At 38.3% G+C, this 26,188-nt stretch overlaps 1 protein-coding gene across 1 annotated transcript; it reads right to left on the minus strand.

The window, feature by feature from the left end:
• Positions 1-317: 317 nt before the first annotated feature.
• Positions 318-14,990, minus strand: LOC104037022 (WD repeat and coiled-coil-containing protein). The gene is made up of 3 exons (XM_075708155.1): positions 13,074-14,990; positions 4,240-4,360; positions 318-484 (listed from the first exon to the last, which is right to left on the minus strand). The coding sequence occupies exons 1-3, from the start codon at positions 14,988-14,990 to the stop codon at positions 318-320; spliced, it is 2,205 nt and encodes a 734-aa protein (XP_075564270.1).
• Positions 14,991-26,188: the final 11,198 nt, after the last annotated feature.

Consider the following 26,188-nt stretch of genomic DNA (forward strand, 5'->3'; position numbering starts at 1 on the left):
CATAATATTATTTCTCCAAGAACCCCCATCCACAATTAAAGTAGAAGCTAGTCTCTCTGCTCCAGTCCACTGGCAGCCGTTAATAACAGCAGCTGTGGTAAACTTCATTCTAGGCCTGATCCTTCAGAAGAAATCATGAGGGTCCAGCCAACCCTAGGATTTAGCTATAGTGTAACCATGCCACAGATTTTACAGTTAAAATACACTGAAAGTAGTGAAAACAGCTTTCTAGTTGCTCAGTTTCTGACACTGCAGAATCATAGAATGTCTCTGTATTGTATTAGAATAGAAGGTCATTAGTGTTCTTTGTTCAGAAATTATGTCACTCTGCTTGGTGGTCGCATTGAAATGCTTTTTTTGTAGGAGTGACCTCCACAGACTTCTGAACTGTCAGTTCCATCCCTTATAATTATCTCTTCTGTTGCTTTGAATATTAATGGCACAAAGCCGTCCTTGTCTGCAGTGAGCACAATCCAAGAAGAGCCTACAAAAAATAAGCAAAAAAAGAAAATGAGTGTACTTCTCTGGTTACATAAAATGTACAAACACGTTTTAAAAAGTCAGCCAGCACTCGAGCAGAGCAGGCTTTCTTTTTGTGCACTAAAGCCTTATTACACTAATGACATTAAGGTATGACAATCCATGCTAAACACGCCTATGTGTAAATGCGAAGCGGGGCTAAGTGAAAGGTCTTGAAAGGTTTGAGGCATTTTGTCCCTTATTTAAATTAAGTTGAAAAACAAAGTGCATCTTTGCTAGTTCTGATACACTGTAAGTATCTCCATTTTCTGAAAACCCAGCTAGACTTTCCATGCTGACTTTTGTTCTAGTGACATCTGCTTCTGCTTATCCTTTTTGCTCATCTGCCCTACCCAAATGATAAAGAGATGATAAAAGCTGAAAAAGTTGGCAAAGAAAATGATTGTGCTGTATTCGTTCTAGAAGGAAGTAGGGGTTTCCATCTCCTTTAGTGTCAGCCAAGATTGTTCAGTATGTTTTCAAATTCATATAGCACATGGAAGGAAGTTACACCTTGAAGATGATTTACAAAAGATATCATGATTTACAAAAGATGATTTACAAAAGCTGATACAATAAAATTTCTTGTCCTTTATTTATCAAATCTTCTCATAAAGAAGAGAATGAACAAAATCTGAATGACATTTTTAATCCTTTTTTTCCTGAAAAAAGAGGCAAGATTAAAAACCAGACATCAAAATCATTCAGGTTCACTTTCTATATTGCATAGAAGCAGAAAATAAACCTACCTCCCCCTTTGTTTTTTACTTTCCTTTGCAAATCAACTTGACAATGAAGCTATGTATACCATATATATTTTTTCTAGCGATTAATCTGTTTCCTTTTGGACTGGATATTGCAGTTCTTATAGAAAGTAGTGAATTCCCTATTTGTCTTTTTTTCAGTTTGACATTTTATGAAAAAGAAAAAAAAAATCTGTGGCAAATGAAAAGCATTGTGGGAGCCCTTGTATCACATGTTTTTCTTACAGCATACAATCCTGTCATTACTGAGCAGGGGCATTTGCTGGGATCTGAGGTAAAGAAAGCCCTGTTATGTTCTGTTGTTGAAATTTTTAATTTTGGCAGATAAAACTGTGTTTTGAAGAGGAATGTGAAAAAAAGGAAATGTAGAAAATCGAGGAGAACCATGCTTAATTTTTGTCAGTCACAACAAAGCATGTTCCTGGACAAGGCAAATCTCCCCTCCTTACACTATTAACACAGCACTTTTCCAGGCTGCTGCGCTATTGCATGTTGTCATGTTACCTGTTACATCATAAGATGATTGTCATTCCAACCCATGAATCTTTAATCTTCTACTCTTAATACTTTCTTTCTAATTCTGGACAGACTTCAGATTCCATAAGCAATGGGCCTGAAAGTGGAAATTCTGCTGTCTGAATCAATAGTTACTTTGTTGGTCAAACTGATAAAGCACACTCTTTTGTCCCACTGTAGGACTTCTTATTTTCATCCATTGAAATATTTGAAATTCTCTGTGTCATTGGTAACACTTGCTTTGAAGCATATCCTACAAAATATTTAAATGGTGGAAAAACGCTGTGCAGAATGTAATACCCTTTTGTGATGCACAATTATTGCAATGATGATCCGCCGAAAAGAGAGACTTCTGTGTGCTAGTACCAGGGCACTATATGACAGGCTATATTTAGTACAGGTATTACAGTCCTGGGCTTAAAGTGCACATGATGCGGCCAGGTTCATTGCTCATATAACTCTGATGATCTTAATAGCCTTGCTGTGGGTATGAATTTGGCCTACAGTTGTGAACTTTTTCCCAATGTATTCCAGTTTAAGTGTTTATTCATAGTAAAAAATGCCAGGCTGTCACTGCAATACAAACGTGCTCTTCATTACATCCCCTTTAATTATACAGTATTAAAGGATCAGAGTGATATTTTTAAACATAACATTTAATATTAATGCTTTGTGGCAAAGGAAAGATTTAGGAATGTAAATCTGTATTGGTCAGAACTGAATAAAGAGCTACATAACTACTTCTGCCCCAAACCTGATGATTTTGCAGGATTTTGGTGAGTTTTAGAAAGATTCTTATTTCAGTTGTTCTTTTTGCTGTCAACAGACTCAATTTCAGAAAAGCCAAGCATCACATTGAACAGAGAGAGAGGCATGTCAGGATGATTCTGAGACATTGTCTTTCGATATCTCTGAAGTCTAATGCATGAAATTGAGGAATGGTGTTCTGCTAATTAAATATTAAATATTCAGTTGTTCTATAGAGCTGAAAATAGGTTTTCTCAGGCCCATTATTTATTATTTTCATACTGAATTTTAAACTTCTTTTTTCATTATTGGCATTTGTTTCCAAAATCAAGAACTGGAAGTACAGGTTAAAAATGGCATCCTCCACGCCATGCAAGGGCAGAAGCCTGCTGGGAAATAGCTCAGGCCTTTACAGCAAGTGGAGTTTTTTCACATATGCCACTGCACTGTACACTCAAGAGAGACTGTTGACAAAAATATGAAATCTGCATATCCTTATTTTCTGGTACAACTCTCTGAAACTGCTGTAAGCCAAGGGAAAACTGAAATGGCCCAATGTGTCTTAGATAAAGGCAGCTCCCATGATCTGTGTTGTATTTGTAGCCCCTTTTCTTCATTCTTGTGGTCTCATCAGCAACAAGGTGATAAGCAGAATATGAATGGCAGAATGGTGCATATTTTACATCTCTTTCTCCAACTGTCCTTGGTGCCAGCATCAGTAACATCCCAGGCCCGGTTTCTTTCTCATCAATAAGCCTATTGTCAAGTATGTAACTGTCATTATTTAGAAAATTATAGCTTATATTATTACTTTACTTTTCTTTTTGATTTCACCAACAGTTGAATTAATTTCTCAGAAGATAGAGTATACCGATTAAGCCAATGTGTCTCAGCCTGTCAGGGGCTAAGACAAGGGGCAAGACAGAGAGTAATTTATGGATCTCTCAGTGTGGAAACCATGCAAGGGGATCATAATTACAGACAACTGTTGTGTAGCTTAAGATCATCATATACTTAGACTGTGATGAGAAAAACCATCAGAAGCATTATAGAGAAACGGCTAAAAAATAACAGTATGTATGTTGCTGAGAAGCTAGCATACGTGAACAGACAGGGACAAGGTAATGCAGAGAGCAGTCTGGGGCTCGGACTTCCCTAGCTGCTTCTGTCCTTACAAGTTAATCAGCGGTGGGTGGTAGAAATGTGAGACTGGCAAATTAGAGCATTGAGCTTCATTGTTTATTTTATGTTAAAATAATCCCAAATGCTACATGACATATATATATATATATATATATATATATAAAATACTCTGCGAATGAATTTTTCTCCAACCTACCCTCTATTGTCAGGTCTGGAACATGCTTATAAAGATGGGCAAAGCAAAATGCCAAAAGGTGTCAAGGAAGCATTTCTATTTGCAGGTAACACAGTGTACTGATTATTTTCTCAGCCTCCCTTTATAGAAGCATCTAACATATTACCCTGGTAATAGGTAGTTCTGCAATTACTTAGCATTTAAGTGATTTCAAGAGACACTCTGCTGTATTTCAGACAAAGGAAAACACATACTTCTAAAAAAAAGTTAGCTATCTCAGTTTACTACAGTATTGGGTAATTACTCTACCACAAATGCCTCTTTTATGCTAAAAATCTCAAGTGAAACTGGATACCAGAAATAAAAAGAACATACCGTGTTTCATTTCAATAACAGGCAGATTGAACAGCTGCTGAACTAAATTCAAATGGATCTTGCCATCGCAGAGGAGAACATCTTTTGTTTCTTCAGTAACTGCTCCATTTGAAAAACTTTTCTTCAAATGCGTATATGTAAAGGAAAAGATCTTGTTAAAGGCTTAGACATTGTGCCTGAGTTCTTTTAACCATTCCTCTGCTCTTACGCCTTTCAGTTCTTTAGTAATTTTGCTTTTTCTTTGTCTGTCTTTGCTACAATTTATAGATGACACCATCATGCAGTGCAATTCTAAGCGCAATCTCATAGTCCCATGTGAAGAGGAATATGCCTCTTTGCTTTTTGCTTTGTGTGCTTATGCAGCTCAAAACTGCATCAGCCTTGTATATATAATGTATTAGGTCATGCATATAGGTGTCCCTTGGGCCTTTCTGCCTGAAGAGTCAATTCAGTGGAAGGGAATGTATCATGCCTGGAATAAAGTTGTCCAAGACGCTACCAGAGCAAATGACTACTCTGCTCAGTTTCAGTTGTACGCGTGGGTGGTTTTGATAGTCATTGGTCAGCAATTCCACCCCAGTAAAATAACCTCAGTTCTGGCACAGAGAGAATTGCAGAGAGACAGGACATAGCGACTGTCTCTCTGAAAAGCTGGCATGACAAGGTAGCTCAGGAATCCTGTGATTTTCTTTGAGAGAGAGGGAAGGTATGGATTTACAGCCCTGGAATTTGCTCTGACATTCACTAAAAGAACACACTTGAACATAAAGGTGTTCATGCTTCATGAAGTTTAGCTGGCCTTGAGAATCGACACCTTTGTGTTCCATGTTGTGGTTTAACCCCAGTCAGCAACTAAGCACCACACAGCCACTCGCTCACCCTCCCCCCTGCCAGCGGGATGGGAAAGAGAATCGGGAAAAAAAAGTAAAACCCAAGGGTTGAGATAAAGGCAGTTTAATAGGACAGCAGAGGAAGAGAAAGTAATAATAACAACAACGATAAAAGAATGTACAAAGTGATGCACAATGCAATTGCTTCCCACCTGCTGACCGATACCCAGCCCGTCCCCGAGCAGTGATCGCAGCTCCCCGGCCAGTCCCCCCCAGTTTCTATACCGAGCACGACGCCATATGGTATGGAATAGCCCTTGGGGCAGTTTGGGTCAGCTGTCCTGGCTGTGCCCCCTCCCAGCTTCTTGTGCACCTGGCAGAGCATGGGAAGCTGAAAAGTCCTTGACTGGTGTCAGCACTACTCAGCAACAACTAAAACATCAGTGTGTTATCAGCATTACCTTCATACTAAACCCAAAACACAGCACTATGCCAGTCACTAGAAAGAAAATTAACTCTATCCCAGCTAAAACCAGGATATTCTGTCATTCTGATTTACTCCAAAGTGCAAGGACCACAAAATAGTTGAGCTAATATGGTTACGGAGTGGATATGTATTTGCATTTACATTTTCCTATCTGCTATCATTTGAAAGTCATTTTAGCATTAAAAATTTTCCAGTTACTCAGTGCCATTATAAAATATATGTGAATTGGACATTTTATTCTAAATAATCTTGTTTGTCCTCTGAATTTCATTGTGTTCTTCCCTCTCCATACTGTCCACCTGTGTAGTTCCCATGTGTTATGGTTTGGGGGTTTTTTTCCCTTTGGCATCCCTTATGTTTGCCATACCCCCAGATTTAACATATTTGTTATTTGAATGAACAGTCTATTTATCCCATTTCCTAGACCTTTCTGCTTTGTACATTCAGAAGGGTTCCAAGTTTTAGAATGGGTTGAAAAGATGTCATCTATCCTAACTGTTGTTCTAGTCCTACCCTGTCTGTGTCTGCTTCGTAGACTTGAATCTTTCTTGCTAATATGAAACTTACAGTTGAATGAATTCACAACTGCATCTTCTATTTCTGTGCATAGTAATCTAACCTTTGACTAAATAAATGTCTTTTAATGTGTGTCTTCAATTCTAATTGTGCTGTCTTTTGACTCAGTCGCTCTTTTAGTGAACATGTGCTTTTCTTGCTGTATAACAACCTTTCTAAATCAATCACTTTCATTTTTCTGTACATGGTATGTATACTGTCATGCAGCCACATTGGATTCTGTAAATCAGAATGTCTACCAACTGCTGCAAAAGTATTTTTTCCCCACTCTATCATAAATTTGCTATGCAGATAGTCTATGGCTGATGGTTATTTATTTATGTATTATGGTTGACTGAAGATGTAAGAACTGTAAAAATATCATTCCGTTAAAAATGTAAACTTTCCAACTTTCAAAGGTCTTTTCATCTCTTTCCTCATTCAAAACAGCCAGAAATGTGTTGCTGTGCAATTAATAGGAAAATACCCAAGGAATGCATCAAAGAAGTATCATTTTCTTAGTCATAAACCTATAGTAACTTTTTAACTATATAACAGAACTTCTTTGTCATTTTTAGGTCTCTTCAAATTATATAGTACTATATTCTGTTGAACCTAAATCCACTGAAAACTCAATGGGCTGAATGTTCAGCAATGAGCACGTGCTTTGCATTTACATTGCAGAGATGCTGTTTGCCTGTACAGGTATTTGTGCAAAGCTTTTCATTGCTGCATTTTGTGGATTAGCACATCTAACAACTACTTCATTTTCCTGAGTTCAGGGTGAAATAGCAGAGTTTATTCAAACTTGTACTTCGGTCAATGAATCATAGAAAAAGGTGGACTCTAAATGAGACAGGCACATTGCCTTGACCCGAGTGGTTCCTTTTTTCACGTAGGCACGCTTCAACTCAAGAATAATCAGAAAACAATCTAGCTCTGCCTCTGTTGACTTGAAATCAGTTGAATGGAAATGCATACTAAGGATGACTTCATTCTAGTATGTTTCCTACTTAGCCTTGCAAGTTATTATTGAAACAGCCATTAGAAGTGGAAGACATTTTTGTATATACAAAACTACATGGCATCTATTTTTTTTTCCTAACCAGTTTTTCAAGCACAGACCTCAAAGCTTAAGTTTCAGAGTTGTTTTGTCTTTCATCATTTGTGAGCATTCATATTAGCTATTCTCTCTGTCTTTGTCGTATACTTCTGTTTATAATGGTAAACTTAATCATCTCTACCTTTATTTTTGTCTGCTGGCAAATTCTGTCCGGTCACGAATCTTCCTCTGTTTCAATCTTCTAATTATTTAGCCTTTTTTGTTTAATGTTTAGTGTAGGTGATGATAACATGCCTCCTCTTTGAGGAATATGTTCACACATGTCATATCATAGATAACTGATTTAAACCCATGCCTTCTTGAGAGGTAGGTAACTGTTAGTACTCCCTTTTAATAGATGATCAAACCATTACACGGAAAGATGAAGAGATTCACTCAAGGTCATGGAAGTAATTTGTGACAGAGTTAGAAATACAACTAAAATCTCATCTTAGTACTTCCCATTTTCATGCCTTAACCCAAAGACAATTTTCTAGTCAAATGTAAATTTAATCCACATCTTCCCAAACTGCGTATCTGTTTTTGCTGTGTTGCTGTTTATCTCCAATAGAACCCAGAGGATTTGCCATTCTCAGATTAAAATCCCTTAATGTTAGTTGTTTTATCCTAAACCAAAGTTTATTGGCAGACTAAGAACATATTAATCACAGAAGAAACAAATGTATTTCCACATATGTGAGTGGATATTTTCACATTAAGTTTCTTTAGCCAACTTCGTGTAGTATGTCAAGTCCAACTCTCCAGAGAAGAGTTTTGATTCATGGTCAGCTTGTAGTCATTTAACACGTGCAAGCTTTTGTCATCCTTGGTTATTTCCAGCTAATGAATATCCAGTTTGTAGCAGAAATTCCTTCTGTTAATCCTGGAATATATCACTATGTGCTTCATATTTGTTCATTTCAATCCATTTTTTTTCATTCTAGATGCTAAGGTCATCAAATTACAGGTGCGATATCCAGATCCTCTATTGAAAATACTACTACTGTATGCCATATGCAGATTGTATTAGTATATCTCATCAGATCACTAATGAAACTTTTAGATTAGCCTGAAGATCTATCATGAGAAAATCCACTAGTAAATTTCTTCCTTTTTTTTTTACATTACTATAACCATTTTCTATCTTCCTTCCAGCTAATTCCTCAACCATCTTATATTTCCTCTATTAATCCCTATTCTCTGCTGTTGAACAAATAATTTTCCCTGTGTCACAATTTCAAGTACTGTACTTAATTACAGGTATTTTAAATATTATTAATTTCATATCCTTTGTGTTAATAATCTGTTCTTTTATAAAGGAAAGGTATCAGGTTAGTCAGCCACATCTCTGCATTGTAGGATGAATAGTGCTGTAGTTGCCTAGAATTCTGTTTTCGTTTTCTTAAACCCTTGATTTCAGCTCTTTGTGTTGTGCTTGAGTGGTAATTTCAGTTCTGATGCCTTAGTACCCATTAGTCAGCTTGCTTTTGCCTTGCCCCCACATTCATTGTGTGGGATGAGAAAAAACTAGTAAATTAAATAGACGTGGGGGTTCTGGCCCAGGAGACAATGAAAAGAGAGTTAAATGGCTAAGGAAGAGTGCTGAAGAGGAATGAGAAGTATGATTTTTGACATTCAAAGTACTGTGTCTCATTAAGCCTTGTGCAGCATTGCCACAGGTAGTGTTAATTAGGTTTGGCAGCCTGCACTGCTCCGCCTTCCTGTCATGATTTCTACTGTTGTTGTGATTCCCATTTGATTTTTGGTGGATCCTGATTTTATTTTGGTGGAGACCTTAATATCTTTGCTTACCCTTATGTGGGACATTCCAACTGCAACCCTAATTAAACTGTCAGAGCAGCATATGCCTGTAAAATGTTTATGTTGGAAGAGATGTGAGGTGCTCGGGGTGCTTAAATCCCAGTGCAGTTTGCATTTATAGTGCACATCAGCATTTCAGATGATATGATGCTAGGATTTCTCTACTCTTGGCTCCCTGTTGATAGCTCTGCAACTACTGTTTCAGGTATATTGTCATCTAAGATACACCCTTTGTCCTCATGCTTGCGCTTCCATGATCTTTGTGTTTTGAGTGTGGGGATTTTTTAACTCAGGTCTTTGCTTTCTTTGCACAGTACGAAAACTTTGATGCATTTTTGACATTATATATTCCTTTTCTTTTGTGTCTATGTATCCAACAAACAAATCATCTGCTCTAATAAAAGGCATTGTGTCTCCTGTACAAACCCTGCTTGTCTGCTATTGATCGGTTTCAGAAAATTGTTGTCAGAATTTGTTCTTAACAAACTCCTCAACCTTTGCTCAAAATGTTATCCATGCATTAATCACACCTTCTCTTGACTACTGCAGGTCTTTCTTTTATGGTTATCCTAAATCTCTTCCTTCTAAACTTCAGGATGGCTGACTAGTTTCTTACTCCAGGGAGCAGTCATATCACCTTACTCTTCCATCATTTTCATGACTTTCTTTCTGTTGCTCAACCTGAGTCAAAATTGCCCTTTGGATTTCAAAAAGGTTCGTGGTCTTACTACAGCTGATCATTGCAGCCTGGTCTTTGCTCATTTTACTGTGCCACCCTTATACCGCCCTTCTTTATCTCTACTTCATGTATTTCTATCAGGAGAACTTTATTGCCATATGTTTTGATCCTTTCTATTCACATCTCAGCTCTGTGTAAAAAAATTGCTTATTTTATAACTGACCTTGGCAATAAAGTTTCCCATAGTAAATTGTATGAAGATGCTATAAAAGTACAAATTGACTTGTATACAATTATTGGTGAGTGCTAAGAAAAGGAAATCATTGTGACTAATTGCTGAAAAGATATTTATTTCCTGTTTAATTATGCAATATGTGCTCTCAGTGATATACACTTTTGACATAATACTGCTTGTGAGCAAAATGTAGGAGTTTTAAGATAGTCTTCAGATTAAGATGAATCTTATTCCTTCTGGAGAGGTTTGCCTAAATGCCATTAATTTCAAATCCAGATTGGCTTTATTTCCACTGTAATTAGCTTTCGAATGAGGCTAGTTTAAATATTCTGCAGCTGTTTCTTTTCTGGGGATGATAGAAGTCTCTTTTTGCAAAATGAAACAGAAACAAATCTGTGACAGATCCTTATCTCTTCTTTTTTTTTTTCTTTTTAAATAATATCCTCTTATTGTGTTTGTCTGTCTGCCCTCCCACACTATCCTGAATCACAAGTCTGTATGTGATGAAAGAGCAATAATATTTGCTTTTCAGGGTTGAATGACCAAGTCATCTCTGGTGGCTGAATGCTATTACACAAGTGATAGTGCAGTGACATTTCCAAAGTGTGAGTGATCATGGTTTTCTTTTATGGCTATGGGCTGCAAAGAATATAAATTCTGGTAGCACTGCCTGGACGTGACTTCAGGGGAGTTATAGGTAGGCTAGCACTAACAGAATAAACAAAGGTTCTGAAGACTATTTAGTGAGCAGACATTATGAATTATTAAGTAATACACATTCTGGTTTGTATTCTGGTTTTCTAAGCAGAACCTGAAACATACATAAATATGTCAATAGTGCTTCTGCACAACAGTGTTCGTAATTGTCCATTAATTATTTTATCTATTATGTTTTAAACTTTTCTTTTATGTTTTTAATGCATAAATATGGTTATGCAGTACTGATCATTATATTTTATAGTACAATAGATTTCTCAATCAAGATTGAGCCTCTGCTGTGCTGGGGATTATACAAACACTTAAGAAGACATGCACTTGGCACAAAAAGCTGAAAGATAATGGCCATATTATTGACTGGACTGCAGTGTTCCTAAAGCTTGGAATGTTTTCCACAGGCTGATATTTATATCATAAGGCAATAAAGCTATTTCCTGACTTTTTGCACTGTGAACACAGAGCCTGGCTGGAACCCACAGCCCAGCTGGTTTCTGAGCTCACAGAGCGCTAATCAACTCCTGAAGGAGGAGCAAAGTTCAGATGTCTGAATCCAAACTAATCAAAACAACTATTTTCTGAGAAAATTATTAGCTGCCTATGAAGCAAATATTTCCCTGTCTGTCTGGAGGCCTTTTTGCCATCAGTCTATTTTTCATTATTTTTTGGCATCATGCTGCGATCCTGTTAGATTTCAGAAGAGGGGCTGAACTATGCAAGGCATTAGTTGAGACTTACACAGAAAAGCTGTGTGTGTGTCGGAAAGACTTTTTCTGAGTCATTGTAATGCGGTACTAGCGGTGCTTTCTGCTGGCTCAATGTGAAACTAACCTGTTCAGATAAATAAGAGTTTTCCTTCCTAAATCCAGTTAGTCTAGCAGTATTTTACAAGCACTAATTTTTTTTTTTTTTTTTTTTTTGCTTCTGAAGAAAAAAGCAGGATAATTAATTCTTACTGCTTGTGCAAGCAAACGTGCACAGTGACTTCGGATCTTAGATTAATATTACGTGTCACAATCAAAACTTCTTTGGGAAAGGTTAATCCAATCAAATCCAAGAGATAGGGCTGCTTGCTAAATAAATAACTTGATTTATGTTAAGAAATCAGAATTAATTCAAACATGCTGGAGAACAGAAGGGCTTGCTTCTTGGCAAATAAAATCCTAAATTATTTAAAATAGACATGTTGCTTTTTTCACCAGAATTTGTGTAATGTATTCAAGTTAAATTATTGACTAATCCAGATCGAAAGCTTTGCTTTTATCCTGAGTACCTAACATACTAGAATCTGCTTAAGTGCCAAGTAAACAATTGCTAGAAATTAATGAATATGATTGAATTGAGTCACCAATCCCTTAATGAGTGTTTAAGGAGGGGTACTCAGATGTCTCTATGGATTCCTTTAAAGTAAAATGAAGTCAAATTTGTTTGAGATGTACATACTTCAGCATCATCACAAAGTGATGTATTACTTTGACATAATGCTGCTTATGTTGCAGTAGATAAGAATGCATTTATAATTGGCATGTACATTCTGAAAGGGACCCCAGTTTTAGCAGCAATACTGCTAGCATCAGCATGACCAAAAATATTATCAGTATAACGTTAGTATTACTGCAAATAATGCTAAGAATAATAGCCAGAAATAATTACCCAACCTACATTCCTTAGTTGAAATTCTTATTGAAGCCAGTAGGAATTTTGCCAAAACAAGGGTGGGGTAGGAACATGATGATTTGACATTCGTCTATTTATTTAATGGAATGACAATTACATATTGACAGATTTTTTTTTTCCCCAGAAAATTTGAAGTGGCAGTATGTTTTACAAATTGAGTATGTCCAGCTCTGTGAAGATTAGTGGTGAGAAATTAAAGTAGAAATAAGCCAACTTCATGTCATGCCCATCTGAATTTTCCATAAATTGAGATTCAGTACTTTGTATCAGCCTTCATGAGAGTCTAGCTATCTTCAAATTTTGGATCTGAGCTCAGGTTTGAATTTATTATGTTTCTGGTGGGCTACTGTACCACCCTACGCATAGGCTCATCTCTACACTAAACCAACATACAAACCTTTTGTACATTAACAACTGTTTGGCTCTGTTCTCTCTCTTTGATAGATGCACACAAAATCAGCTAGTATCCGAGAGAGTTATGCGTAATCAAAGAAGAATGGACACAAATCTCCCATGTGAAGTATTGTCTAAGTTACCCACATCATCCTGAGTTATTGTTTCAATGACAAATTATAATAACATTTTAGATTAAACTTGATGCCAAACTCAGGTTACATTTCTCATGGGTTGATAAGAATTAAACTGCATCCTTTTGATTTAAAGCTAAATAAATACAAGATCGGTTAAAAATTCAGTGTCCTATCACATTATTTTTAAGCTGAAAAATAAGTTACCTGGTAAGTGATATGAACAACAGGTGGTTCCTGTGAACATGGATAGGCTAAAGATATCCTCCTCCCATTTTTAGCAAGGTCCGTTATTTCAGAAAGACTCAGTTGTAACTCATTGAAGCTGCCACAAAGTCTCTCTAAATTTCTAGATATGTGACTCATTCCTCTTTCACTTGACAAATTGTTTTTAGGAGAACCTGATGTTTCTTGGGTCACATTGAACTGCACTTTAGGGGAAGTTGGTCTGCTGGGAAGCCTGGTAGGTGTTCCAAAACCAAGAAGAGACACTGAACGATTGGTAGGTTCAGCATCCAATGTTTCCAAGGCCACTGAGGGGTCACCTGGGAGCCTTTTTTCATCCAGGTCACTCACACTTGATGAAGAGCTCTGCTCATAACTAGGGCTCTTTACTTCTTCAATGAGTCTTCTCCTGCCACTAGGAGATTGAATAACTGTGGTTCTTGGTATTAACAGCTCCCTGCTTTGAGTTTGGTCTTCTGTAGCAAGATTTTCAAAGAACTTTCTTTTTCCAGGTATATTAATGGAGGATTCAAAGTTATAAAACATATTCTGCTTAGTCTCAGGCAATGCTGAAGAATCTTCTTCCAGCATCAATTCTTTGATCATCAGACGCATTACATACCTGTCTGAACTTGAAGATGGAATGGCATTAGGCTCAGGGAACTTTTGCTTGCCAATCAGAATCAACAGGAGTTTATCTGTCAAAAAGCATAGGCCCTTTGGTCTTTCATTTTTTTCCAGCTGGATTTGTTGAATATGAGGCATGCAGGAAGAGGTTACTGAATACACCAAAACAATGTTAGAAGTATTAGAGGCTACTGCCACAATCTGAGCTCTAAGGTCAAAAGCCATTATATCAGGAACCAGAATACCTGGGATGGTGACTTTTCTGGTGGTGGTTACCTTCCTCTCAAAAGTCACCAAGATCAAGTGAGAAGAATCTTGACCATTTGTTGCTGCAGAGTGTTTGCGTTTCAGAGTAATAAGAGGATCGGGATCAGACCGACGGTGGTTTGCAAGGATATGGGTTAAATCGACAGGACCTGATGAAGAAGAAGCAACTGAATCAACACCTGATCTATCTGAATCTGTGGACTTTCTTCGCAGGTCCATGGAGTATTCCTCATCACCAAGCACCAGAGCAGACTGTGAGATTAAAGAACCAGTTTCTGTACCAGATGGTGTATCAAATGCAGTGCCTGCATTCAAACCACAGATATTATCTAAAGGAAGCTCGGTAGCTACAGCAATTTGGAAATCCAGTGTGGCATCTATAGCACAGATATAACCTCCCACATCAAAGACTGGGCAAAAGGAGCAGGTATTTAGAGTTTTCTGAGCATCATCCCATATGTAGGAATGCAGGGCACTGCCTATAGCAACTACTAAGCGATTACCATCCTTAGTCCAGCAAGCGCAGCGGATAAGCCCGCTGCTTTTGATATCTGCCTTAACTCTAGTATTGTCAGTACGAACAGCATGCAAGACTGAAGCATCTCTTTTTGTAAGCACAGCCAAGACCTCCTTCTTTGGATGCCAGACACAGCCCTGGGAAAGCAGTGGAAATGGCTCACCAACTTCACAAGTCTGAGAAATCAAGGGTTTGTTCTTCTCTGCAGCGCTGCAGCACAGCTGCCAAATGCTAACATGCTTTTTATGCTGAACAGCCAGCAGAGCTGGGGTGTCTGTAGAGCAACATGGGCCCCAGTAAAGCCCATGAACATGTTCAAATTGACCAACAACACTTGAGTCTCCAAACTTTAGCTCTCCATTATGATAGTATAAAGCAGTCAGTATCACTTGCTTCCCATCTGTCCAGGCAATTCCATGCACAGGGTGGATGGCCTGATATAAAGTGTTGAGGCCAGTTCTCAGTAGTTTCGCCTTTCCCAGCTCCATCTTTTAAAGCTTTCTGTCTACTGGTGGTTGTTCCAAAGTAGAGAATCCATGGAATTCACTTGCAGATCACAATGAGGAAAATTGTTTCTCGTATCTCCTTCCCTTCCTTTCCAGAATCAAGCTGGTTTTTCTGCTAATAATCCAAGAGCCTATATTGTGAACTTCTTCCCAGTAAGCCTGCAGCTGCTCTTCTAAGTATAAATCCATGTCAAAGCTGCTTTTGCGATGTCTTTTCCTGGGAGGAGTTATCATCTTCATGTGATGGCTAACAAGGTTTAACCAATTACTGTACGTTTTCGTAGAAGTCTATTTTTAACTCTTCACTGCTGGGAGTATATTTAAAAATAAAACCCTAATACCTTGACCTTCAGTGAATGAAGGTCTTTGGTGAAGACTGGAGAGAGATCGTACACTGTTAAGCCTAAGTATTAAGCTACAGCCCAAAATAATGACCTGACGCTTCTTTCAGCCAACCTTTGAAGGATAAAAGAAGATTTAAACGTACCTGAGAATTGTACAAGGCAGATTGCAATCTCTGATGGACAGCATCTTTCAAAGATACAAGATCCTAAGTGGCTATGAAAGGAAAGTAGAAAAGGAAAATCATGCTCTGTTCTGTTAGTAGTTACAAGAGAATTAAGGAAGGTGAGATTTTAAAAGAAAAGCAAAATAGTCTAGAAGCAAAGACAGCTGATTAGTGTTCATTTTACTGGGACAGATTTCCTAGCCACAAATGTATATTGATTTCTTTCTTGGTCTTTCCAGGCACCTGTATCTGAGGACTGTTCACTCATCATATAGCCAAAATGCAAAGAGGAAGCCAAAATTTCCCTGTTTCCCTAAACTCTGCAGTTTCTACACTATGTAACATAACATCAGGCAAAGATCCTTGACTTGACAAAGACCCAACCAATTAACTCATGTAACACAGCGGGGCCGTGTGAGGATACGCCAATTTGTTTCGGCTGTATTGTTTCAGGACCAGAGCTGGTTCAGATGGACTACCGTGGGTGTCTCCATTCTTCCCTCCTCAGCGCATCCTTTTCTGGGGTTAGCTTGGACAGAGCTTGCATATCGCTGAAGATAAATTGTCAGGGTGGGTCTCATTACTTAAATACAAGCAACCATTACTATTTTCAATTACTATTTTCCTAGGATTTCTGAGACAGCCACACTGGGCTGGCAGATATGGCATAGGACTTACAGAAGAGTAGTGCCATTCTGGAGTGGCAGCTGGCAACAGAGATGATCCCTAGATCATCCTTAGACTGTCTAAGATGGCATTAGAAGCTTATATACAGGTAACTGAATCCCATCCTCAGCATCTTTTTGTAGTTCTTGTTTTGCCAGCATCTCCTTTCTGCTTTGATGTAACTTGTGTCTCTTGCTGTTTACATTAAAAAAGTAATGTGAATAAATTAGACCTGGGTAGAGGTTTACAAATTATCAACATAATCACTATAGTTAAAGATGTAAGACTTAACTATACATATTCTGCATCTTTGGCTGATTTATACTTTATATATTCTTATAGTACTACCTGTGAAAAACAGACCTCTTGTTGAAGGCAGTTGGACCTCCGTTGTAAGAATTTTTTTAGTATCCTTTTTCCAGGTGTATTTACTGAGGATGGTGAGTACCAATAAAGAACTCCAAATTTATGTAAAGTAATCATACCATATTCTTATTCACAGCTACTTGGGTTTTGTAGATTATTTCATGAAGATTACATTCAAAATCAAGACTTTTTTATATTCATCAAGGACAAGCCAGCAGTGATGACTGGAATAGGTAAAAATTAAAAAGTTACATACACAGGTTAGAAGATCCCTTTTTATGCAAGACTCCTGAATTTTTGGTCCCTGTCTGTGCTTGCAGTGAAACCATGTTTTTTAATGATTTTACCTTACCCATTGCTGACACAGATGCCCAGGCCATGCTCAGGATGCCACACTGCCACACCTGCTTCACTAGGAACTCTGACTACTCTGCACTTCCTCAAAATGGTAGCAGGATTATTGTGTCATATATTAGTGGTAGCTTTTTACTCACAGTAGTTATAATGAATAAATTACATGAAAATACAGTCCCAGCTCCACAGATTTGCAGAGTCTGTATAAGATATTTTTGTTTTGCTTTAAAATAATGCTGCTTTGCTGTCTTCTGGATGTATTTCACTGAAACTGATAGAGCTATTCTTTAGCACAGCCATCTCGTCTACATTCTGAATGGTGCTTTAAATATCGTAACAAAACTATGTTGCAGCTGGATTCTAGCAACCTAAAATGTGTTTTGGATGCAGAAACTTCTGCCTGACTATGACTGAAATGCTCAGAAGATGTTTCACTAAGGATGATGTGTGTTCTGCCAGCTATGCCGATGTCTTGAGATCATGGACTACTCATGTGGAAGATTGGACTTTCTTTGCTGCTTCTTTTCGTTTCATCATCTCTCATAGCATGCATCTGCTCTTCAGCAGTGTCTGTGACATTATCAGAGGGCAATACAAGGCTGAATCTATGAGATTTGCCAGTAACAGAATCGTCCTCAATTTTGGAATTAAGGATGTCCCACAAACACTGAGGTCTTGAAAAATACTTGTAGCAGAGCCATGGTGAGGTTTTCATCTAGCTCTGAAAGTGTTAGGAAATAGGACTTCATCTGATGTACTTATGTTTATTTCTTGTTAATTTTCCAAGATACTCAGATATAAAAATGATAACATCCACAAAGTTTCACTGGCATGGTAGTGAGGTGATGAGCTAGTGAGGCATGATATATTCACAGCTGATTTCTGCTTTGTCCAGTATTAAGAGATTTTTTTCTCCAAAACCTAGCACCTTCAGTTCACCAAGGTTATTCACCTCCTGTAACCTATCACGTAACACCTTTATGGTAGAATTTTTCTAGAAAGTCTGAAGCAAATCAACAAAGGTGCTTAGTAGATAAAGAGTTACACAGTTCATTTAAAGCAAAGGCGGTTCAGAGATCTCTGGCTACAAGGAATGTTTGTAATACAACTTCAGTGAATGTGAGATGAGGCCCACTAGAAACCAGACTCAGAGAGAGACATAAAACCTTTGACGAGTTTGCTGTGGCCTTTTTTTTAATTCTGTAAGACACAGTGTTCCTTGAAATCTGCACGGTTTGGACACATGACAAGGCCTATTCTGTAGCAATCGAGTTTGAAACTCAGGCTCCATTGGGATAACATTTGAGGATCTCAAGGAAAATTTCCTCCCATGGTTCATTCTGTGGTTTTTTGGTGGGAGATAAGAATGTGGGCAAGAAACTTCTGTGTGAACAGAATCTCCTAGTACCTCCATAAACACCGTACCTGAGGAAATTAATTGGAGCTAAGATTACCTTTCAGAGTGTATCTTTAAAAACCTACGTAAATAATGGAAGACTTGTAAAATATATGAAGGGGAAAAAACCATAAGTTATGCCATGTTTACATAATTTAAACAAGTTATACTTGGGATCAAAGCAAATTCCAGATGCAGGCATAAAGTGAATGAAAGAGACAATGAACTTTTGTTTGGCACAGCCTCATTTTTAAAAACAGGATAAAAATAGAGAGGGGGAAAACCAAGATCCCCTATTTCAGCTAGCATATTTTTTCCAAAACCTGGTAAAACAGTTAAATAATATTTCTGTGTCACCTTGGCATGCACAGATCTATATAGCACACATTCAAAATAATGGCCAGTAACTGAAAACTGTCCTGGCAATACTACAGTTTTCCTTTGAGACTCAGGAAAAGCAACATGAAGCATAATCTGTTAGTAATCTGAGACACTCCAGTGAGCAACCACAGTCTTTACACTGATACTGAGCTAGATTCTGATCCTATTAACATCCCTGTGCCTCTGATTAACTTCGGTATAACTCAGATCAGAATGTCACCCGTGGTCTAAACAAGGTGTTTCAGCTGGTGGCACCTTGGCTGGCTCTGTCCTACAGAGTGATTCCAGCCAGCCAGTCTCTGTTGCTTCGGAGGAGATGGTTGTTCGAAGTAGCGTACAAAGTCCAAAACTGAACACCACCCGCCGAGCTGCACATAGCTGTTAGCAGCCGTGAGTTCCCATTGTTCAGAATGAATGTTGGAAAATCAATCCAGCCCTCATCATTGCAGAGGTTGAGCTATCCTTTTTTATAATACTGATTTTATATTGCTGTTTTCTCACACTGCTGTACTTAGTTTTCACCTGTCTTGGGAAATGGTGAATAAATTTTGAGTTCAATATGAATCAGAGCTAATGAGTTCCAGGCTCTTTAAATATATTTACCTTGATTTTTCTTGTCCAGTGGGAGATCGGTATCTCAATATCTCTGTGGATCTGAGTTCAGTGCCTTGCTGGAAAAGCTGAGATTCAGACTTCATTTTCTCCTTTATTTATGGCAAAATAACTCTTTCTGGGCTAAATCTTCAAGTTAAATTGATGTTAAAATTCCTGGTGACTTCAGAGGAAGACAGATCCAGCTCAGTATGTAATAAAAACGTAGAAGTAATAATTTTGCTAATACTAATTTAACTCAACTTTATAAAATGTCTAATGCTTTGTGGTATTTTTATTTAAAAATATTTCTATTTAAAGCTACTCATGGTGATTTCACCAGTTGAAGTCGATGTGTCATTTAGTTCAATACTTTCAAGAAGCTTGAGTAATGTATTTATTTTTCCACATTGACATTTCTTTGCTTTGAGATGTGATTTTAAAAAATAGTTATCTGTCACAAGCTAACTGGAACAGAATGCAAAAATGATGCACAGTTAATAAAGATACAAAATACGTAATCTGTCAGAGCAGATCTACTGATCACACTATGTAAATCAGCATTCTTTTGACAGTGATATGTCTGTGTGCTGTTACTGCTCTCAGAATGGGATTTAACCCACTAGCTAGCACATTTTTGTATGTATGTCATATAAAGTGGGAAAGATCTAAGAAAAGATTGTATTTTTTACTAAATGTATTTAAGAAAACTGTTAAGAACTTTGGTTAATTAAAAATTAACCAAATTACTATGTAAAGGTAAGGCCCTGATCTTTTCTATGCAGGCTATATTCAAACTAAGGAGACTTCAGGCAGGAAAGTCACAGCTTCTTTCTTAGACTATTTCTTTTATACTTGCAGTGCCATGGTCTTACCCTTCTGGAGTGACTGCCTGGGCCAAATGTAACAGCCTAGCTTGATTTGTCATCTGCTAAATAGAGGCATCTAGTATGGGGACACATATGATGGAGGAGACACTGCTACAGTGCAGACAAAAGGTTTGCAGCTTCTTGTAAAAGTTCACAAATTCTGTGAACTCACTTCCATACTCAGTGATGTGCTGCTAGACAGCAACTTTCCAAATGCAGTAAGTATATGACTGACTGCAGCCAGTCCTCTGATGTGGGACCTCCAGTTCCCAGGGATCTCCTCCTGGATCTCAGGGAAGCTACCAGAGATGCTCCATCATATCGTTCTAACCTGAGCTATCTATCAGTCTTGCAGGAGTGTTGTCAACAGTCGTCTTGATGTTTTTGGTTCTTGGAACTCCCTCCCTTCTGTAATGGAAAGGCAAGTATCATGCAAGTCTAACATAGCAGTCCAGCAAGTTTGGGGGAGTAGAGTCGGTGCAGCATTTGTTAATTTCCCAAGCCTTCCCTTTGTGGTTTAGAGTGAGACTCTTGTGGTTCGTTGGGGTGGGGAGAAGAGAACCAAACCTTTTCAGAAGGCCACTTCATTCCTGCTCCCAGCAAGACTGTTGGTCTCAATGTTTTTCTGGCTTTCACAATGCTAAAGCAAAATAGGTGAGGAATTAGGAAGGAAAGCACATAAAGGTTGATTATGCAAACATAGTCACAGAGAATGAGATTCATTTCACATTTAATTGTAGGAGTGGGATTCATCTCACATATTAACATGCCTGCGTTGAGGTATATACATATGGCTGCCTACACGAAAGTAGTACCCAAGCTCCCACTCGGCAACGGAGTTGAGCTTCAGCTCTGTAACATATCTCTACACATACACACTATAGTTGTCTACGTCGGACCCTGCTTACTGATTCGCTTAAAAGTCAGTGGTGAGAAATAGACACTTTTAGGGCATGATTCATTCCATCCTAAAGCACGTAAAATAGCTAAATTAATCTTGCTTTATGAGTCTAGCTGAAGTACTCAGATAGGACACGGTTATGGACAGGTGAATGCCAAAGAACGGTTGTGCAGTCGTCACACGCATGTCTGTTATAGCTAGCACATTTATCAATGATCAGCCCACTGATACCCCTTTCTAGAGCTACGTGATTCCTACATCCCACATTCCTCCCACCACTGAATGCCCTCTCTGTCTCAAACCACTATTTTGTGACTTAATACTCCCATCTGTACATGCCAGTCTCTTGTGCTCACTTTATAAAGCAATCAAGAAGTTTTCGATGGTGTTCTTAAACAGGAATATTTCCTGAGCTTGAGCTGTGTTTGCATGGAATAGAATCTTAAAGAAAGTGACAGAAACCCCAGTACTTATGTTATTAAAATTAGACTAGGCAGAAGAGTATGAAATGTTCTTTAGGAAACATTCCTGTCTTGGCAAAGAGAGGGAATGAATGATCTAATAGGTCTTTCCATCTGTAAGTCAACATTCAGCTTCCAAATTATGCCAGTCTTTTTCTTTCACAGGCATTAAATGTATTTGTTTTTGAAGATGTCTCTTATTAGTACCTTCTTTTTTACACGGTGAGGTAAATTTACACTTTTGAAGTGATATTTTTATCATTTGCACCAAACACATCAGGTAACTTAGAAACTTCTTGCATGGCTAAATGATAAATAGATCATTCTCATTTGAAGTCGCTTGAAGAAGAACAAAGGGTAATAATATTTTTAGCAGATATGTATTTATCCCAGCTTGATAATTTGTAAAGGTCACTTAAACTCTGTCTGTACTGGGAAAACAATTTATTATTGCAGTGTAAGTCAGGACAGTATGAGCCTTACATAAACCTGTATTGAAACTGGTTGTTTGACAGTGTAGAGAGAGTCAAACTCTTAGCAACATCTATTTTGGGAAGTGCACTAGAAGGCAAATTTCATGAAGCATAGCCAAATTGGTTGCTTCTGAATCACATGGATTCTAGTGTCTATTCAAGCAGTTAAACCATAGTTTAGAATATTGATTGAGAAGGATCGTGGGGTCTCTCTCTGAATCTAATTTTGCTTCATGTATGGGGTGTGTATGATGAAAACACTTCTGATGGCTAGGTTACATGAATAGTTTTGCTGTTGCTGTCACTGCTGTTCTACTTCAGGGATCATTATGGGGCAACTTCAGAACTAGCTGGAGAGAGCTGCCTCCCAGCTGCATTTGGAAACCCATGTAACAAATCACCTTTGACTTGCTCTTCCCTAGAAATGTTCTTGCTAGTTAGACTTAGCAGGATCTCCCTACCTTTCCCTTCACGGTATAGACAAATATACTGGTGAATGTGTTCTAACACAAACCTGATAATTAAAATGAAACAGTGGTAACATTGTGCTGCTATCCACCCGCTTTTTTAAATAGATCACCTTTAAACTTTCTGTGTAGGCTGAGCTATAGTGGACGATGATTTTAATCCGTAACCCTTAAGCTAGTTTAAGTGTTAGGTAGAATTGTACTGAAGGTCCTGTGGTATCTACATTTTTACTGAAAGGCTGAAATGGTTCTATGTTGGCCTTCTGTTTTGTCTCAGAAAAGGCCTTAACTTAGAGGGAAAAAAAAAAAAATACTGTCCTACTTCACTAGTAGGAAGGATTAGAAATTCTTTCCACTTGAAGGTCAGTTTAAGCCTAAATAGCTGTTCTCCAGGATTCAGCCACCTTGACACCATAGGTGCAAAACCCAGGACGGCTGACTCGGCCTTTCCTTTCTTTAAGAGAGCTAAAGGCCAAATGCTGGATCAACCTTGATAAAGAGCTGAAGATTAGTGTTTGTGTTTGTCATAGAGATGAATGTAAAAAGCCTGAGATTTTTAGTGGCTTATTGTTGATCTGTTGACACTTACCTAGAGTTAAAGCTGCTCCTGGAATATCATACAAAAAAAACCCCAACTTTTTACAATCTTTCTGTGCTGTCCTGCTCAGAGCTGTCCTGGTATGTGTACAACCGGCCTCTCTGCCTGCTGATCTTTTAGTTGTACCTTCAGATCTTTTTGGTTGGGAGGTTCTAGAAACTCATTAAATAGTGTTATAATTGCACATGCAGAATGAAGGAAAACAAATACGGCCTTAATTTTCTGAATCCATTACCCGGCTCCCTTGATTCATTTATCTGGAGGATTGAGAATGCCAGTTAATTTCTTTTCCACAGTTATATTTTCCAAAATCATCAAAAGACTAATCAGAAGCTTGTAGCTAGTATTTGCAGTTTGTTTGGTTTTCTCCTGTTGTTTGAACTGCTTCCAATATGTCTTGCCAGTGACATTTCTTCACCAAGCAGAATAAATACCAAAACTATAGAGAAGAGAGTTTTACTGGAGAAAGCACCAAATGTGTTGCACTGTAAATAAAAAGTTTCTCAAAGTCACTGACTTCCTTCTGTAACTTCCATGGCAAGGAAATTACAGAGCTAGAATAATTAGTTTACTGTTTATAGATGAGATTCCAGTTCTGTTTTGTTCAGTTTGAAAGATAGAATTACTTTCATTTTTAAATCAATTTTTGCTGTGAAAAATTGGATGGAAGAGAAAATTTAATCCTCTTGCGCTGTCTGCTTATGATAGTGTTATTATTGCAAATTTTAGTTTTGAGACAACACTGCATGACCCTGAGTTTAGGCTCTCAGTCCCAAGGTGTTACATTTATTTATAATAAAAGAGGACCTCTGCCCCTGAATTGTTTGCAATCTAAAGAGACAAGGCAGAATGATCATTCTCATTATATAAATGAAATACTGAGGCACAGAGCAATTCATAGCATATCTTCAGTTTGGCAAGCTGGCTTCAAAATGGTAGGCAGTGAAGCAGTATCAGTGCAGCAATCTGCATGCATGCTAATTAGCCTGGATGGATGCTGCAATTTCATATTTATATTGCATCTGAGATGCTAGCTAGTTTTTACACATACTGTTGTGCAGTGCCCAGTAGATGTATTAGCCACTCTGGAGCATTATGCATTGCAAACAGAACCAAAGTGATTTAGGGTCATGCAGTCAATTTCAGAACTGTGGTTAACCTCACTAACACTTCTTTATTTCCTTTGCTACTTCATTCTGTAGGAAAAATATTACAGATTCATAAAGCAATTTAGGGGAAGGGACCTTTGGAGGCCATATGGTCCGACTGCTTGCTAGAAACAGGGTTAATTTCAAAGGTCAATCAGGTTCCTCAAGGCTTTGTTTGATAACTCATCTTCTGAAGACTTTTTCCCGATATTTAGTCAGAATTTCCCTTGCTGTGACTTGTGTCCATTGCTTCTTGTCCTTTTGCTGGGCATCTCTAAGAAGAGTGTGGCACCATCCTCTCCACCACCCACTAGGTAGTTATGGACAGCAGCTGAGATCCTTCCTTAGCTTTGTCTTCCACAGGCTGAACTAACCCAGCTCTCTCATCCTCTCCACATTCTCCAGCCACAAGCCACCTTGGTGGCCCTTCACTGGACTTGTACGTCAGTGTCTTTTCTTGTACTGGGGAGACAGAAACTTGTGAGACGATGAGTCCATCTGAAGACATTAATCTAAACCCACATTTTTTTGCAAGTTGTAAACTGCATTAATCTCTTCCAGAAGTGAGCTCCGTTAGTTAGGTCCTGGTCTTGTGGAATTTTTGCCTCTACTCCTGAGCATAAGCTACCAATTTCATGGCTCTAGCAGCTGGTGTTGTATATCCGGGTAAGCTGGAGCTCTTCCCTGTGCATACCTGAGGTGACCTCACCTAGTCCTGTAAAAGGTCTTGAAGATCAGGACAAAAACCTGCATAATGGCTCCCGCATGAATGCTGTGATAGAGAATAAGTGAGTGTCTGAGTTGGGAAGAGGCAGAAGAGAATGCCAGAGAGAGGTGGCAGCTTTCAAGTCAGTTTTAGTGCTGCTGAAAAATTCCAGCTGCAGTTTTGCACTCATAGCTACAGCTGCAGGAGGAAACTACGGATGCAGACATGGATGAGGAGTTCCAAGAGGAAGATGAGGATTCAGAATAATTGCTTCAGGAGGAATGTCTATTCTGTTTTGGTGCATTTGGAACAAGTACTGGTTGGGAGGAGAAGACTCTGCTGCAGACCTGTGGTAACCAGCAGTGGTGAGAAGAGAGACAGCTGTGCTATCACAGGCACATTGAGATTTTTGGTATGTTTTGATCCATTCGTCAAATGGCTCTCACTGCGAGTACACTATCAGAATTGCCCTGGGCACCTGCTTTGAAGGAAATCACTGATTCTGGCCTGACTCCCTGGTTTTTTAATCAAGGCTAGTGATGCACAGGAGCATTCACAGTGACATGACCTGCTGAGCTGTGCAGGCTGGTGCGTACTTTGATCACTTTTTTCCAGTGTGGTGCTGGTTTTGTGTGTCCTGTACACTTTTGGATTAAAATTACTTGATGGCGCATGTTGGTTCAGTGAGTGGAAAGGTTGGTATTTGTGAAATATTTTTAGTTTGCTTTCATTATTTGTTCATAGAACAGTGGCTGGGTTTCAAAGTAACACTGAGTCCTTCTCCATGGATGCTCGTGAGGAAAATATGTATTGTCTGAGTTTTTCTGTGGCCTCCATGAATTTATATGCTTGCAGAATTTGTGCTTTCCATTCATGGGCAATTTAGTGCTTTGGCCTTCCAGGGGTGTTCCTTGTGTGCATATGGAATCTATTACACATGATTTGTAGCTCCTTTGTAGATTTTAAAACCAGTGAAGAATGGGATTTCACAATACAGGAACTATGAACTAAACTATGAACTAAATTAAAACACCCTAAAAATTTGAAAATTGTTTGTCTTCCTATAAGTGGAAATGCATAAATAGTTTGTAAACAGTGCAGGCTGTAGGGGTTTTAATTAAAGAAAATGAGATATTCAGCTGCTAAACTTTGAGGTTTGGGGTTTCTGCAAAACTTCATAATGACTGTGATCAACTTGTCCTCTTTGTGACCACTGAGGAATCTCAGACGTTGGAGTCATGTGGTTCCATCATAACATTTGGAAAGGAGGGTTCAGAAAACCCCCCGCTTTTCCA

Source organism: Pelecanus crispus, chromosome 3, assembly GCF_030463565.1.
Source record: "Pelecanus crispus isolate bPelCri1 chromosome 3, bPelCri1.pri, whole genome shotgun sequence".
Classification (NCBI taxonomy): Eukaryota; Metazoa; Chordata; class Aves; order Pelecaniformes; family Pelecanidae; genus Pelecanus; species Pelecanus crispus.

Excerpts from the sequence above, each read along its gene's own strand:
- LOC104037022 (XM_075708155.1), bottom strand. The coding sequence starts at position 14,990 with ATGGAGCTGGGAAAGGCGAAACTACTGAGAACTGGCCTCAACACTTTA. Across the intron at positions 4,361-13,073 it reads TTGTTCATATCACTTACCAG|AAAAGTTTTTCAAATGGAGC; the intron begins GTAACTTATTTT and ends ACGCATTTGAAG. Across the intron at positions 485-4,239 it reads TGTTATTGAAATGAAACACG|GCTCTTCTTGGATTGTGCTC; the intron begins GTATGTTCTTTT and ends TATTTTTTGTAG.